This window comes from Pelodiscus sinensis, chromosome 3, assembly GCF_049634645.1.
Source record: "Pelodiscus sinensis isolate JC-2024 chromosome 3, ASM4963464v1, whole genome shotgun sequence".
In the NCBI taxonomy this organism is placed as follows: Eukaryota; Metazoa; Chordata; order Testudines; family Trionychidae; genus Pelodiscus; species Pelodiscus sinensis.
In genome coordinates this window covers 12,502,988-12,520,170 of record NC_134713.1, presented here as the reverse complement: position 1 = coordinate 12,520,170, position 17,183 = coordinate 12,502,988, and the positions used below count along the sequence as shown (strand labels likewise).

At 46.1% G+C, this 17,183-nt stretch overlaps 1 protein-coding gene across 3 annotated transcripts in view; it reads left to right on the top strand.

Moving 5' to 3' along the window:
• The window catches only part of ADGRF5 (adhesion G protein-coupled receptor F5), a 76,806-nt gene extending 71,286 nt beyond the window's left edge, over positions 1-5,520 (top strand). For all 3 annotated transcript variants that reach the window (XM_075923387.1, XM_025183419.2, XM_025183418.2), the window contains exons 20-21: positions 361-445; positions 2,481-5,520. In XM_075923387.1, the coding sequence (XP_075779502.1) occupies positions 361-445; positions 2,481-2,557 (162 nt within the window). In that variant the 3' untranslated portion in view covers positions 2,558-5,520. The remainder of the gene's footprint in view (positions 1-360; positions 446-2,480) is intronic.
• The last annotated feature ends 11,663 nt before the right edge of the window (positions 5,521-17,183 follow it).

Genomic DNA, 17,183 nt, shown 5'->3' with positions numbered 1-17,183 from the left:
AACACTTCTTACATTTCAGTGTATGTCATATAGATAAGTAGAAACAAATCATTGTCTGTATGAAATTTCAATTTGTACTCACTTCCCTAGTGCTTTTTCTGTAGCCTGTTGTAAAATGAAGCGTGTGGCTAGAGGAGTTGATGCATCACCTGGAAGACCCCTGCATACCCACAGAGATACATATGCCCCTAGCTGAGAGCAACTAGTTTAAAACACCCTTTTATCTGGCCTGCCCTACATGCCATTTATATGCCTCCTGTGTGCCCCCACTGAACAGAATTTTATTCACACAATCTTTTTTAAAATGTTGCTCCTGAAAATGGTTTTGAGTTTTAACTAAAACTAGTTTCCGTCTTACAGTCAACGTCCCTGGATGTTTCTGCTCCTGTGTTTTCCATGAGCTCTCCTTTCTCAGGCACACTAAACAACTTATTTGGCAAAACAGGTAAGTGACAATGGCTATCTCCTAACAAGTACAACAGATGGGATTTTTGTGTCTTTTCAAATCTTTTTCAAATAGCATCTCTCTATCTATCTACATACGTTTGGTAGTTCCATTTTCCAGTAGCTGAATGCAGTGGAACGATTGGATTTACAGCAGTATAACTGGGAGGTAGAGCTGGCCTATTAGGTTTGTTTAAAAATTCGTTAGATTAGCTTTTTCTAAAGAAGTCAGTTATCTCTAGCAGCTTCTGGCCCTCAGAAACCGAGTATGGACTCTTGAGATCAGAGTGACTGGACTTGAGAAGCTAAGGAGACAGAGACTTTTCAGGACACAGTAGAATGGTCCCATCTCAAGTCCAGTCTCCTGCAATGTTCAAGGGAAATAAAAAAAACTAACAGAATGTTATGAACCACTGGGAAAGGAATAGATAATAAGACAGAAAAATATCATAATGTCACTATATAAATCTTGGCACACCCATACCATGAACACTGTGTATGATTTTGATCATATCACCTAATATATTAGATTTGGGAAAAGTACAGAGAAGAACATGAAAAAATATTAAGGGTATGGAATGGTTTCTGTATGAGAAAAAATTAAAAAGACGGTGACTGTTTGGCTTAGCAAAGAGATAGCTAAGGTGGAGGACATGATAAAATTCTATAAAACCATGTATGGTGTGGAGAAAGTGAGTAAAGAAGAGTTACATCTACCCCTTCACTTGGCACAAGAACCAAGTGTCACCAGATGAAATTAATAGGAAGCACACTTAAAATATAAGAAAGTATTTCTTCGTGCAGAGCACAATCAACCTGTGCAACTCATTGCCAGGGGATATTGTGCAGGCCAAAAGTATAACTGAGTTGAAAAAAGAATTAGTTAATTTCATGGAGGATATATCCATTAATGGCTATTAGCTAAGACTGCCATCTTGCGACACACCCCATCCTCTGGTATTCTCTAAACCTCTGAGTGCAAGAAACTGGGACTGGACCACAGGGGATGGATCACTCTATAAATTGCCCTCTTCTGTTCATTCCCTGTGAAGCATCTGGCACCAGGCACTGAAAGAAAGGATAATGGGCTAGATGGACTATTAATATGCCCCAGCATTGCCGTTCTTGTGTTCTTATGTTCATGACATGGTGTAATTAGTACAGTGCTGAGCAATACTGCACCACATAGAGGGGAGGAGGTCTGACAAATGCACCTGTTGGCTGTTGGTAACTATTTTACTAAGGCTAATTTATCAATTGATACTTAGGGAGGTATTGTTCTAAATTAAACTCAGAAAAACTTGGTCCCCAAAGGTGTGATCTTTTAAAGCCAACTATAACTCAGAAGAGACGAGGGAAGTTTTGGGCGGACAGCAGCAAATACTAATAAATACCAAGCAATTATAAAGTGTTTTTTAAATCACATACTGAGGCAAAATTTAGTGCCAGAACCTAGCGAAATCAAAAAGATTTCATCAGCACAACCAAACAGAATTTGTCCTAAAAAGCCAAGCCGTGATTTTCCAAAATGGGTGTTTAAAGTTATTCTCCTGCTCTCACATTTAAGCACCTCAGTAAGTGACCTCCTTGCTTTCTGTGGGAGTTGCTGATTGCTCAGCAATTTGAAAAACGAGTCATTTATTTAGCTGTTAACTATTCATATATTTGAAGGACAAACAGAATGATTCTGAAAATGAATGGAGGAATTTTTCATTGGGCACCCACTTTAGAATTCTGGCCTCAGTCAGTTTGCAAAAGTATAACGAACAGTGGAATTTACATCGGTATCTGGAACTCCGTAATGGAATTCAGTGGTCACTTGCAAACAATCTAATCCAAGTAAACATAACCTATTTGTGTTAGCATCTGATACAAATCACAGGTCCTGTTGTTTTTGTGGTCTATGGTGTGGCCACAATCCAGATGGCATCCTTACTATGGATAGACGGGTCTGTGTAACATATTTTGTTTTACAAGGTCAACCAATCCAGTGCTATTGTGTCTTCAAGTTCAAAATATTTTGTTTTTCTTTACAGGAAAATACACAGTTTCTTCCACTGACACATGTTCATCTACGGAATACACCTCCAACACATATTCTTTGCTTCAGTGACATGCTGCAAAAGTTGAACCAAATCTCTGTGAAGGGACCTGGGTCTTTTTGCCAGTCATACATCAAAAGAATGAAAAAATACTCTGTGAAATACAGAGAAGTGGACTTTACCCAGACTGCACTGTGCTTTGGCACGTTTTAAGAATCAACCCTTCTATTTAATATGTTCTTACTATTTGCTCCCATAGGGGGCAGATGACTCAGTAGTCTACATTTCGTGCTTGAGCTATCTAGCCTTCCTAGCATGATGTGTTCAGACCCTAAAAGGTTAACTCAGAGTGCTGACCTTCTAAGACCTGGAGCATACTGATGATTACTACAGGGAGACCTTTCAGATGTGACATAAAAACACTTGGGGTTTTTTGTCGTTGTTTTTGTTTTTTGTTTGTTTGGTTTCTTTTCAATTTTTGCTCTAGTTTAATACTGAGGGCCCTCTACAGGACTTTTGTAAGAACAAGATGGCTTATCTTATATCCCCAGCTAAAATTTCCCCTTCCTTCCTGGCTTGTAATGCCTTAGGACAGGGCTAATCAACTTTGGAAGCCCTGGGGGCCACAGTGATACTCACAGCACAGGCCAAGGGCTGCAACTTAAGTGTGATCACATAGATATGCAAATATATGCAAATAGCTTCGGTCACAGTGACAGGTATGAATACAAAGTTTAAGGCACGACTATACAACACACAGATCCCATTTAAGTCAGTTCTGATTATATTAATAAAATGCAACATTTACCTGATTTCCACCCATATGACGGCACTTTTAATGAGCCATGACAGTCCAGGAATTTAACTACTAAAACAATTATCAACAGAAGACCATTACATTGACTACTTTTTTGTTTTGGCTCCCACCTGCAGGCTGCATGGTAGGTCCACAGGCTGCATGCAGCCCACAGGCCATGTGTTGAGTAGCCCTGCCTTAGGAGATGGTTGGTTGCTTACTGTAGCCCACAGGCTTGCATTCCTGTGGTGTATATAAGATCCCATTGTGTAAGCTTTCAGTGATCTTCCATTGACAACAATGGTAGTCCCACACTTTGCACTTCCAGGAGTAAAACAGTGAGTGACAGGCATGATGTAAATTATTGTTATCATGCTGAATTTGTAGCTTCTCTGTTGTTTCCTTGGCTGCAGATTTTGATGTCCTTATACAGAGGATGATGACAGTCATCTGCAAAATGCTCGTGACCAAAGACAACCTTGTCAATGAAAGGAATTTTGCAATAAAAGGATGTTTAGTCCAATCTTGTTTGGAATAAAAAGTATTTCACAAATTCATCCAGTTCTGGATTAGGGACCGGATTCACTACCGTTATCAGAGGCTGCAACGCCATTTGGCCTCAGGGGAATTATGCCTACATGAGTGTGGAAAAAGTGAATGAGGAAAAGTTATTTACTTATTCCTACAATATAAGAACTAGGGGTCACCAAATGAAATTATTAGGCAGCCGGTTTAAAACCAACAAAAGAAAGTTTTTCTTCACTCAGCGCACAGTCAACCTGTGGAACTTCTTGCCAGAGGATGTGGTGAAGACTAGGACTTTAACAGGGTTCAAAAAAGAGCTAGATAGATTCATGGAGGTTAGGTCCATCAATAGCTATTAGGCAGGATAGGTAGGAATGGTGTCCCTAGCCTCTCTCTGTAAATGGGTGACAGGAGAGGGATCACATGAGGATTATCTGTTGTGTTTACTCCTTGTGGGGAATCTGGTATTGGCCACTATCGGCAGACAGAAAACTGGGCTAGATGAACCTTTGGTCTAACCCAGTATGGCCATTCTTATATTCTTATGTGCCTGTGGTGAATTTGGCCCTTGACTGCACTGAAGGATTCAACCTGTGTTGCAAGGAGAGAGACGTCACTGTTACGCAGGGATGAGGGGTGGTAGTGGGAAATAGAAACGTATTGGTCAAACAAATTCTTTATACCAATAGCAACTTGTGTTTGTTTTAAAGTCTCTTCCAGTGTGAAAGCTAATCTTCGAAATGACCTTGTGATCTGCAGAGCTAGAATAGGGGCGAGGTATTTAAATGGTTTGGGGCTTCAATGGCTAACAGGAAATGGTTTGATTTTTTTTCCAGGGCTTTGCTGAACAGAGAGGAGAAAAGGCACTGGCTAGGGGTGTGGGCTTTGGTGTGGGGTAAGGCCTGGGATGAGGGATTATGAATGCAGAAGGGGGCTGCAGGCTGGGTCAGGTAGTTGGGGCGTGGGGTGGGTGATGGCTTCAGCTGGGAGGTGTGGGCTCTGGGTACATGGCTACACTGGAGAGTTATTTCAAAACAACTTCCCTTATTTTGAAATAACAAGGTGAGCATCCACACCACCAAGCTTGTTATTTCGAAATAATAACTCTTGCTTGTGAAGAGGAAAAAGCTTATTTCAAAATAGTTATTTTGGGAGGGTATGTCTACACTACAGCGTTATTTCAAAATAGCCTATTTCCAAAGGACGCACCTAGACACAAAATGCATTTCAAAATAGCGTTTTGCTATTTTGAAATAGCGCGTCCACACTGATAGGATGCTGAATTGCATTTAAGGCCGGCCGGAACCGGTTCTGGAAGGGCATCAGGTCAGGAGTTACCTTGTGTGGCTGCTGCCTGAGGCTATCTGAAACCTGTGCTTAAAGGAACACCCCTCTCCCTCCCCCCAGACAGCCGGTTCTAAGGTTTCCCTGCTTTCTTGCCTATCTTCCTTGAGGAACAGCAAAGCATTTTTTTCTCTGTATGCTCTGGTTGCCCTCACTCAGGACACCACAGCACTCTGCAGCATGGAGCCAGAGCTGCCCTGGGCACTCTGGTGCTTCTCCTGGACATATTGCTGCGAGCCTGGCAGCACATTCTGCAGGCAATAACAATCTCCCTGGTGTGCCCCACTGGGGACTTGTGCCTCATTCCTCCCTCAGGTCCTTCCACTTACCCCTCCCTAACCTGCCTCCCTGCTGTACAATAAAAGACACGTCTTCATTACAACAACGCCTCTTTATTGAACAAAACTGGGGTGGAAGGAGAATGAAACTGAGGTGAGACTGGAGAAAGAAGGTGGGAGAGGAGAAGAGGGAGGATGGGAGAGGGGAGGGGAAAATCTGGGAGGAGGGAGCTGGCAGAGGGAGTCAAGGGGAGGAAAGGGGAGGAAAAGCTCAGGGCTCAGGACTGGGGGTCTCACCATTCCAACAGTCTCCCAGCACCACGGGTGCGGGGGCCTCAGCATCACTGGTGGTATGGGGAGCAAGAAGCAGGAGGGGAAGAAGGAGTGGTAGGAGGAGCGGTAGCTGGGGAGGCAGCAGGGGCTGGAGCAGCAGGAAGCAGCAAGCTCTGCTCCAGGGTCAATGACCACCTGGGGGGCACGGACCATCCCGCCCCCCAGGATTTGGTCCATGGTGGCAAAATAGGGGCAGGGGTCTGGATCTGCCCCTGGTTGGGAGCTGCCCTCTGTGGCCCTGGCATACACCTGCCACTGCTCCTTTATTTTCATGCAAACCTGCTCCTGGGTTCCCATGTGGCCTTTGGTGGCCAGCCGGGCAGCCATCCGCCTGTAGACGGTTGCGTTCCTCTATTTAGTGTGGAGTTCATGGACGTTGGAGGCATCCCCCCAAACCTGAGTTAGGTCCCTGATCTCTGCACTGGAGCAGGCTCCTGGGAGCTGGCAGACTGTTCCTGGGGAGCAGTGGAGGGCTGGCTGCCTGGCTCATGGTGGGGCCACTGGGTCAGGTGCAGGAACTGCTGGCTCTGGGCTGGCAGGCTTAGAGCTGGCACAGGCACTGTGGCCAGAGTCTACCCCTTTAATGGCTCTGAGGAGAAGAGGAGGGAGAAGAGTTTTCTTGGTTGTGCCCAGAGTGGCCACCAGGGCACCCTGGATAGGGCTGGAGGCCGCCTATTTCGAAATAAGAGTACACAGCGCTTATTTCGAAATAGCAATTTCGAAATTGGCGTTATTCCTCGTGGAATGAGGTTTACCAATTTCGAAATAAGCCCTCCCCTATTTCAATTTAATTTTGAAATAGCGGTTTGGCTGTGTAGACGCTGGTAAAGTTATTTCAAAATAACTTTGCTGTGTAGACATACCCGGAGTTATTATTTCTTCTTCTTATTTCGAAATAATGTAGACCTAGCCTAGGAGGGCAGGGAAGAGGGGTTTGGGGGGCAGAGAGGGCTCCAGGTTAGGGCAAGGAATGGAGGGTGGAGCAGTGTAAGGACTCTGGCTGGGGCGTGGTCTCCAGGTGGAACACAAATAAGGGTGTGGGTGGGGACTCTGGGTTGGGATAGGGGGCTGGGGTAGGGAGTCCAAGCAACACTTATTACGGCTCCCAGAAAATGGCTGCCAGGTTCCTGTGGCTTCTCGGTGCAGGGGTGACCAGGAAGGCTCTGCCCACTGCTTTTATTCCCCCAGTTCCTGTGACCGTTCCTGGCCAATGGGAGCTGCACTTGGTGTAGGGGCAACCTGCGGATCACTAAGAGCTGCACGGACCTGGTAGCTGATTTTGGGAGCTGTGCAGAGCCAGGGCAGAGAGGCAGCCTGCCTTAGCCCCAGGCTCCTGCTGTGCTTTCATCTACCGATACCCACCTTCCTCTCCTTCAGCTTGTGGTAGACTTAGGGTTCCTTTGATCCCAGACTCAGCCATGGAAAACCCAAACCACTCTAGCCTGGCTGGAGCTATTCCCCAGTAAACTGCTCACCTGTGGTGTCCTCCAGGAATGCCAGCTGTGTCCTTATTTCATTTTCTGGAGGCTTCTCACTCAACAACCTCATGGTAGTTAACGCCTGGCGTTCTGGCAGTATCCTGAGGGGCACTGGCTGTTTATCAAAAATGCTACATGCAACACCCTCAGCCTCCACAACTGGTCCACAACACGGTGGTGGACAGAGCATGGGAGTTTGGAGCCAGGGTGTTGGTTCAGGTCTCGGGATTTCTTGTATGGAAGCCTTGAGAGCTATTCCTCAAGCAGCAGCTATAGAATCCTAGGAGGTAGTGATGAGAAACACACAGAGATCTGTCTCCTACAAAACTAAGCTATAAATCCTGCTCTGCAGAGCAATGCAAGCTGACAACTCCCAAGTTTGCAGCAGCGTTTGTAAGGAGCCAGACAAATACAACCAACAGGGCTGCTCTGCCCCCTTCCTGCTCTGCCTCCCACCCTGCCTCTTCCACCCCCTTCCCAAAACCCCCTCCCCCAAATGATGCGAGCCAGGAGATTATTGGAGGGCCTAGTGTGGGGCAGCATCAGGGGTCGGACCTACGCACTTGCCATGATTGGGAGCCAGAGCAGGGACGTGACTCAGAAGCCTGCTTTGCTCTGTCACCCGTTATCCAGCTGGGTCTGTCCACTTCCCACTGCTGTGGTGAAGCAGAGCAACCCGGCTGGGAGGTGGAGCAGGCTGCAGGCTAACATCAATATGGGGGGACCGTCCCGTCCATAATATGGTCGGGGCGATTGCTGTGGGGGTCCCTCAAAGCCTGGGGCCTGGAGCTGCTGACCTGAACTGTCCAATGGCTCTGAAACCAGTAAACCCCTTGCCTGAGATTCATCCATACCAGGACCATGTGTGGAGCTCTGCCTTCTTGCAGCCTATTTGCCTTTCTCTCCCACAGCCCCTGATCCTGAGCAAGAGACTGGCAGCCAGTGTGAACCCTTTGTCTGCTGGAGTCTTGGGATCACTCCTGTACTCTCTCACAAAGGCATATTAAACTGGGAGCACCTTGGCTCCTTTTCAGCGTGGCTGATTAATGACTGACGCTAGTGCACATAGGGGCAGGTATAGACTCATGCATTGTAAGAACCCCCTGCCTCAAATTGTTTGGGTTGATAACTCTAGTGCTGGCCCAGTGGATCAGGGGTGTAGAAACTGCATTTGCTCATAGCGGCGTTTTCTAGAGATGGGCTGTAAAGGAAGCTTTCCTCTCTGGCAGAGACTGAAATATGGGGGAGGGTTAGGATCAGGGTTGAACCAGGACCACCGTTCAGATTCAACAGCACAAAAATCTCAAGAGTCTATCTCCTCCAAAATAAACTGGACAGTCGGATCCTTCTGTATTTCGGTGCTGAGCTAGACTCCGGCACTCTAGGGGTGTGTCTAAACTACATGGCTCTGTCAATGGAGCCATGTAGATTAGGCTGATCAGCAGAGGGAAATGAAGCCGCGATTTAAATAATCGCAGCTTCATTTAAATTTACATGGCTGCCGCACTGAGTCAACAAACAGCTGATCAGCTGTTTGCCAGCTCAGCGTGCTAGTATAGACGCTCCTGCACCGACCTGAAAGCCCTTTATCGACCTCCCTGTTATGCCTCGTAGGATGAGGTTTACCAGGGAGGTCGATAAAGGGCTTACGTGTCGACAGGGGAGCGTCCAGACTGCCCTGATCTGCCGACAAACAGCTGAACGGCAGAATGGGGCAGCCATTTAAATTTAAATGAAGCCGCGATTATTTAAATTGTGGCTTCATGTCCCTTTGCCAAACAAACAAATCTACATGGCTCCGTCGACGGAGCCATGTAGTCTAAATGCACCCTAGGGTAATACAAAGGCTTCCTAACAAAGGGTCTTGGATTAGGTATGTTAAGTGTGGTTAATAAGCGAATCAAATAGTCGATGGAATTTCCATCGAGTACTCGATTAGTCGATAAGGGGGTTAGCTCCTGGGGGCAGCACAAGATGGCACTGAACAGTCCTGGCTCACGCCGGCTCCAGGACCACTTCCGCTCTGCTTTTTAAATGTAGTAAGAGCAACCAGGCTTATTGGGTTGTCTACTATTCGACTAGTCACTTAGATCCCTAGCTTGGATGCAGGATTCTGGTTGGTTCAGGTTTACTCCCCCAAAATACAGAAAACTAGACAAGAGGCAGACTTTAGGGCAGCAATCTGTTAATTTCCCTTCACTGTACACTGAAATGCAGAGATAGACGATAGAGAAAGCCAGGCTGATAGGCATTGCAGGTGGTATCTGGAACAGTTCAGGATCTTTCCCCTGACCTGAATGGTTCAGCTTGGCTTTCTGCTGCCACCTGGTGGGAAAATGAAAGTGGAAACTGGAAGAAATCAAAAGGGCAGCACATGGCTTAGTTTTTCAAGTGGGAATTTTGCTCTTCTGAACACATCATGTCCCGGGGGAGGGGTGGGGGGCGGTGCTGAGCATATGAAAATCCCTGAGGGGACTGATAAAACAGACGTGTGCTTCAGCCAATGGGAGCTTGGAGATTTTGCTAGGGGGTGGGACAGTGCACAAAGTATTCTCCTCCCTGCCCACCTTGAAGAGCAATTACCAGCCTGCTTGTTAAAGTGGCTGCCTGTGCTCTGTAATAAGGGTGCCAGCGAGGCCGTGACCTAGGTGGAAAGTTTGGAAAAAAATGAGTTTCTTTAGTTTACAAAAGACAGCGGCGTTGGACCATTTTTAAAAGTGGAGGAGCTGAACCCTCTTCCCCTGTCCACCCCCAGCTGAGGCCGAGAACAAAGCCCCTGCATTTGGGGGCCAGCACTACCCTTTCTGCTTCACAATCTGCCTCTACTTCTATTTAGAAGAGACCCTGCTTCCTTCCCTAGAGCTCTGTGTTGCAGCAAAGCTTGTATCTTCCACCAGCAGGTGGGTCCAATAAATTTATATTACCCCCCTAACCTGTCTCTGTCATAGCAAAATAGCCCTTTCTGTTCATGTACCATGATACGGTGGGCTGGTGCCTAAAGACGTGTGCCAGCTATCAGCCCTGTGCACCATGGAAATCCATCCGCCAGTTCTTGCCCACTGCCAAGCATCCTGGTCTTGCTTAGCAGAAGACAATGGCCCCACATTTGCATGACAACGGCCCCCTGTGAGGATCTTCCTTCCAAGGCCAAAGTGATTTCCAATAGCCAGAAGGAATCCGGCATTGCAAGTATCTAGAGCAGTGGTTCCCAAACTTTTCAGCATCGTGCCCCCTTTTTGATTTTTGAGAACCCCTTCATGCCTTGCCCTCCTCCCCCAAATAGCAGCAAAACTTGTTGTCCGGGGCCGAAAAACAGTTGCGGGACCTTTAATTCTTGGGACCAGTGTAAAAAAAAGGTTCCCTTTTAAGAGTAGAGCAGGCATTGCCCTTTTAAGGTGGCCATTTTGAAGTCTGCCCGGGATGCTTATCCTCCCCCCGCCCCAGCCAGCCCGAGTTGCCCGTGTTCCAGCGGACGCTTGAGCCACGAAAAACAGAAAATACCAGACATGTCACATGATATTTTCTGTATTTTTTTACCCAGCAGATCAGGCTCTTTCTTGGGGGAGGGGGGAATTGATGAGGGGAGGGTCTGGGTCACCTTGCACCTTGCACCTCCCCCCCCCCCGGAATTTCTTCACCCCCCTAGGGGAGCGTGCCTCCCCAGTTTGGGAACCTATGGTCTAGAGTGCAGTCACCACCCACGTTCCCCCTCTATACAGCTCTCATCTTAGTGTCCCTACATCAAAGACTGGGCTGAGCTCTAACCGCAGGTCCCGGAATCTGGCCTTTTGCATCTGATAGGTCTGTGGCCACTACTCACGATGCAGACCCCCACCAGTCAGTGCTCACTTGTCAGGTGAAGAAGCAGTGCTTGGCCAACTGCGGCTCTCCTGTGAGCACCAACAATCATGAGTTGTTTTTCCACTACGGCCCTCTGCAAACTGTGCTCCAAGACAGCCTCATGTCCCTACTTGTTGCTGTGCTTCTTGAGGGCCTGCAAATGCAGGAGAATCATGTGTCCTGTATTGGTGACATTCCTGAGAACAGTGCAGACTTATGTGGGCTCCCAGCTTCTCTCAGAGATGACTGAAAAGTACCATGTGGGTTTATGAGAGTTTTTAAAAACTGGCATGAAAATTATGGCCATAGATGGTATTATGGATGAAGAAAGTTGCACACTGGAAAATTGACCTTTAGCTCCCAGAGATCATAGAATCATAGAATGCTAAGGCTGGAAGAGGCCTCAGGAGGTCATTGAGTTCAGCCCCACTGTCCAAAGCAGGACCAGCCCCAACCAAATCATCCCAGGCAGGGCTTTGTCAAGCTGGGACTTAAAAACCTCTAGGGATGGAGATTCCACCACCTCCCTAGGTAACTCGTTCCAGTAGTTCACCACGTTCCTCATGAAAGTTTTTCCTAATATCCAACCTAGACCTCCCCCACTCTAACTTGAGACCATTGCTCCTTATTCTGCCATCCGTCACTACGGAGAACAGCTTCTCTCCATCCTCTTTGGAACCTCCCTTCAGGAAGTTGAAGGCTGCTCTGAAATCCTCCCTCGCTCTTCTCTTCTATAGACTAAATAAGCCCAAATCTTCTGCCGCCCCTCATAGGTCATGTGCCCCAGTCCCCTAATCATTTTGGTTGCCCTTCGCTGGATCCTCTCCAGTGCAGCCATATTCTTTCTATAGAGATCCCCTGATGAGTCATTACTCTGACATAAAATATCATGAAAGTAGCCCAAAAGGAATTAGAGCAGCTGCTGGTGCTTGGCGCGCTGAGCTACACACCTGTGGTGCCCCAAGCTTTACAGCAGGGATGGGGAACACAGACTGTAAGCTTCCTATCCTAGCTTTACATTGACACCCGGCGAGTATGTGGTGCCAACACAAGCAACCAATATGCATGTGCCCAAGTGATATGAAAACAGTGGTGGATATACTCCCACATAAAGGCTACATCTAGACTGCAAGCCTCTTTCAAAAGAGGCTTTTTCGAAAGATACTTTCAAAAAAGCCTCTTTCGAAAAAGAGCGTCTAGACTGCAAGCAGTACTTTCGAAAAAGCAAGCCGCTTTTTCGAAAGAGAGCACCCAGGCAGTCTGGATGCTCTCTTTCGAAAAAGCCCTGTTTGCATTCAAGAATGCCTTTTTTCGAAAGAGCACTTTCAAAAAAAGGTGCTCTTCCTCGTGAAATGAGGAGTACCGCCATCGAAAGAAAAGCCGCGTTCTTTCGATTTAATTTTGAAAGAACGCGACTGTAGTCTAGACGCAGCTGAAGTTTTTTTTCGAAAAAGGGCTACTTTTTTCTAAAAAATCATGCAGTCTAGACACAGCCAAAGTGTCATCCTGGGTTTCCAGTGCAGACATGATCTAAGACCAGGCAGTTGCTGAAGCAGGTTTGAGCCAGGATCCTATCTCCCTGAGCTCCATGCAATAGCCTGTTCAATCAGCAGCTGTACATGAGATTTCAGAAAGTTACACATAGACTTTGTCCACAGTAGAACTTTCTACTTACCTTATCTCCCTCCAGCTGCTTTAAAAGTTGTTGTCATAGTTCACACCCACTTCATAAAGGCTGCTAGTGTAACAGCAAACACTCGTTTTCTGCAGCACTATTTCAATTCAACAAGTTTTTATCAATGTTCCTGAAAAGTGGCTTTTCACAACTTGGTGAACTATTGGTCTAATCCAGCTCACCATACTCACAAGTTTCTCAGAAGCAGTAGTTATCTGTCTCACTTCTCTGTGTTTTAATTTTTGCATTAGCCTTCCTAAAATTCAGGTGCTTCTTCTTAGGGAGTGTTATGTGCTTTCCATTCACTCCTCCCCTTGTTCTAGTCAGGGCGAAACACAGCTTCTCATTAGGTTGGATTGTACTTTAGTATGTCACAAGCCCTCATGGGGTTTGTTAGTCAATATCGTATTTCTATAAGGCTTTATGCTATCTATAAACCAAACTCCCAGTGTGTTTTGCACACAGGTCAGGCTTACGCTCAACTGTGTATGGCCTCTCTTCCCAGTTCTTGCAGGAACTAACACATATAATTGGTGTGGGTGCTGGAAATAATTGGGGACTAGATAAAATAACAGAAAATAAAGGTCCGTACTAAGATAGTGATATCTGGTATACAAGTGAACTTATACCTTTGGAACAGTGACAGTGTACGCTGCAAAGCTGTTCCCAGGTTAGGTAAAGTATTATCCTATGCATAGTGCAGTCCAAAGGGCTGTGTTGCAGGCCAGGAACATGCACTGATACCTTACACCCTCCCACCCCTTATGAAAATGGCACAGTATGCAAAGCATGGGGGAGACTCATATTTCCTTCTACAGTTACCATTCAAATTACATTTTGCCTACAAAGGCAAACAAGCCTGAATGCACTGCTTCCTTCCAGCTCCCGCCAGTGCAGTGGTATCTGTCCCATTCCTAATAGACCGGTGACAACATCACAGAAGCAGGGCTGCTTAGGGGATAGTACACTGGATTAGGATTTATGAGTCCTGGTTCTATTCCTGCCTTGAATGCTGGCTGACTTTGGAGAAGTCACAGCCCCACTCCGTGCCTCAGTTTTTCTATCTGTAAAATGGGGGTAGCGATGCTACCCTTCCTTTGTAACGCACTTTGAGAGCTATCAATTAAAAGACCTATACAATAAGTAGGAATCAACAATTGGAGACTAAACTATAGTCTCTTTCCTAGAAGTGGTCCCTACAATCAGAATTGAAGCACTTCATTGGGAAAGCCAATGTGACTCGACCTCCCACCCCCCCCCCCCCCACACACACAGTTTAATCAGTCTCTGGATCTGTAGAGGACTCTGGCCTCCATCTTGGTCATAACTGTACTACATTTATATGGACTGAGAGCAAAGTTCTCACATTATTGCTCCTCAGCCCTTAATTTGCAGAGCTGGTCTCACCTCCTAAACACATTCCTTCCCCTATTCTACAACGTTAATTTCTTTTCCTCTGTGTATCGAACACACTCCTGTCTGCTCAACGCTATAGGACTTTTTTTGTTTTCTCTTCATTAGCTCACCTGTGGAGTTTGAAACCAGTAAGTCATAGATCTGAAATCCTTCCCCACATATAGGCAGCGAGCCATAAAAATCCCATATAGCCCATAGGAGAGTTTCATTTTTAAAAAGCATGTTCCCGCAAGAAAGCTGATGACATGAAATCGACAACTTGGTATGCACGAGTCCCTATTCATTTTAGTTTACTGTTTCCTGCTTAATCCCCTCATAGCAAAGTAACTTGTTTGCTAGTGCTAAGTTACAAGTCTATTTTTTCACAGATTTTTAAGGACAGAAAGGGTCCATTGTGATCATCTAGTCTAGCATCCCGTTTAATACAGCCTCCTAGAATTAATTAACATAAGAACGGCCAGACTGGTTCAGATGAAAGGTCCATCCAGCCCAGTATCCTGCCTTTCCACAGTCACCGATGCCAGGTACCCCAGAGGGAAGGAACAGAACAGGTCATCATCAAATAATCGCACCCCTGTTGTCCATTCCCAGCTTATGACAAACAGAGGCCATAGACACTATCCCTGCCCAGCCTAGGTAATAGCCCCTGATGGACCTATCCTTTATGAATGTATCTAGTTCTTTTTTGAACACTAGTATACTGTTGGATGTCACACTATCCTCTGGCAAGGAGTTCCACAGATCGTGTGTTGTGTGCAGAAATACTTCCTTTTGTTTGTTTTAAACCTGTTACCCATTAAGTTCATTTGGTGACCTCATAGTCCTTGTGTTATGGGAAGGAGTAAATAACTCTTCTTTATTCACCTTCTCCAGTCCTTATTTTGTAAATCCCTATCATGATCCCTTTTTAGTCACCTTTTTCATATTCGTGTGGTTCTTTCAACAGTTAGTTTTCATGTACATGACCACTTTCTACTCGCTGGCTCACTGTAGTAAATTCCAGATTGAAAGCAAGTGGAACAGAGTAGAACTTGGTCCACTCTGTACAATCCACTGCTCACACAATGATTGTGCATGCTTGTAACAAGGGACACTCTCCTCTTACGAGCGCCATCTGTTAGCTAGGTATGGTGCTGCAATCTTTCCTTGTAGGTTGTTGACCTCACTAGGCAGGTCTTCAGTCACTTGGCTCTCCAGCTAAATAACCCAGTCAACAACAGATAAACCCAACAAATGGATACAAATCAGACTTTAGGAATGGTAACACACCTAAACCTGTAGGGGAACATCCTAACCTTCCTGGACATTCAGTAATGGATTTAAAAGTATCCGTCCTTCTACAACAGAATTTCGAACCCCGATTACACAAGGAAGTACTGAACTGGAATTAATTTGCAAATTAAACACTTATCAATTTAGGATTGAATAAGGATCTCATCTGGTTAATGTGTTACAAAGGCAATTTCCCCTTTCTGGATATTCACATCTCCACATTGAACACTGTGACTGACCTGCTTCTACCCTGACTTGATTAGCTTCATTAACACAAGCAACTTCCTCCTTACAGATACACCCCCTGCTTCTCTAACTTCCATTCCAATGCACCTGATGAAGTAGGTTTTACCCATGAAAGCTGATAGGTTTTACCCTAATAAATCTGTTAGTCTCTAAGGTGCCACAGGACTCATCCTTGTTTTTGCAGATACATACTAACAGGGCTTGACAAACGGCAGCGAAAGCCCCTCGCCAGCCCCACACTGCACATGCACAAGAACCGCATTGCGCTTGCATGCACCGCCGGTAAACGGGGCGCCGGGATGAAATCTACTCGCCACGGGCAAGTAGATTCAATAGTTTGTCGAGCCCTGCATACTAACATGACTGCCCCTCTGAGACCCTTCTGGGGTATTAAAGTCCAAAGCAAACACAAACAAAAGTCTTCCAATCCTGTCTCAAACTAGACTCAGCCCTTCTTTTCTGAGGGCAGCTTTTCTCTTCAGCTCCTCCTAAGTCCAGCTTTCTAATCAGACTTCTAGAGGAAATATATCCCCTTCTCTGGTCTGAGTAGAGAGTGCCATTAGGACTGTCAGTCTAACCTTATGAGGGTCTCCACCCCCTTTAAATCTAGCCCCTTTTCCTAGATTTTAAACTAGCCATGTCTCCTTTCCAGGCCTTAGGTCTTTCCAGCACTGGCTGATAGGAGGACCTAGACCCAGTCTGGGTCTCAAACCAGTGTCTCTATATATACCAGTCACATACTTCCTAGACTGGATTGTCGCTATATTCTCTGGGCCTCTTCACAGCTGTCCACTATCCCAGGACTAAAGGTTTCAAGTCCTCTTGCTCCCAGATTTGGCAAATACAGTCCATCAAATCCCCTTTGGCCAGAGCAGAACCACCTTCCTCCTTCTCTGTCTCTAGGCAGGAATTGACATGCTCAGCCCCTGCAGCTCCCTGTTGGGCTCTGGATGATTGAGTCCTGGAGAACCCAGCCTCATGGCTCCTTTTGTAAGAGTGGGGAGTCGTAGCACAATTGGGTCACCAGCAGGGGGTCTCAAAAGGTCAGGTTCACCCCATTGCAATATTCCATTTCCCCTTCACTGCAGTTACGCTTTCAAGTGTTCAATAAATATTTGGTGGTGTCATTCCGATTGCTATTGTCTGAGCTTCCATTGTCTTCAGAAGCTCTGCGTTCCTCCTACATGAAACAGCTCTTGGATGAAATTTGAAAATAGAGTCTCAGATGTGGGAAATAATTGGAACCCCTGATAACATAGAATCTTGGCAGTTCTACCACCATCAACAGGAACGAAGGATGCTCAGCATTCACCAGATTCACTCAGAACCTCCCAGGATTCAGACCCACAGTTTCCTTTACAAAACATTCCCACCCTTCTCCCATGGGTTCCTGTTCCATGAGACAATGACTTTGTTGTGTATTCCCAAGTGCATTTGAATTTAACACTACATGCTGAAAGGCCAAATCCATCCCTATTGTAAATCCTGGTGATA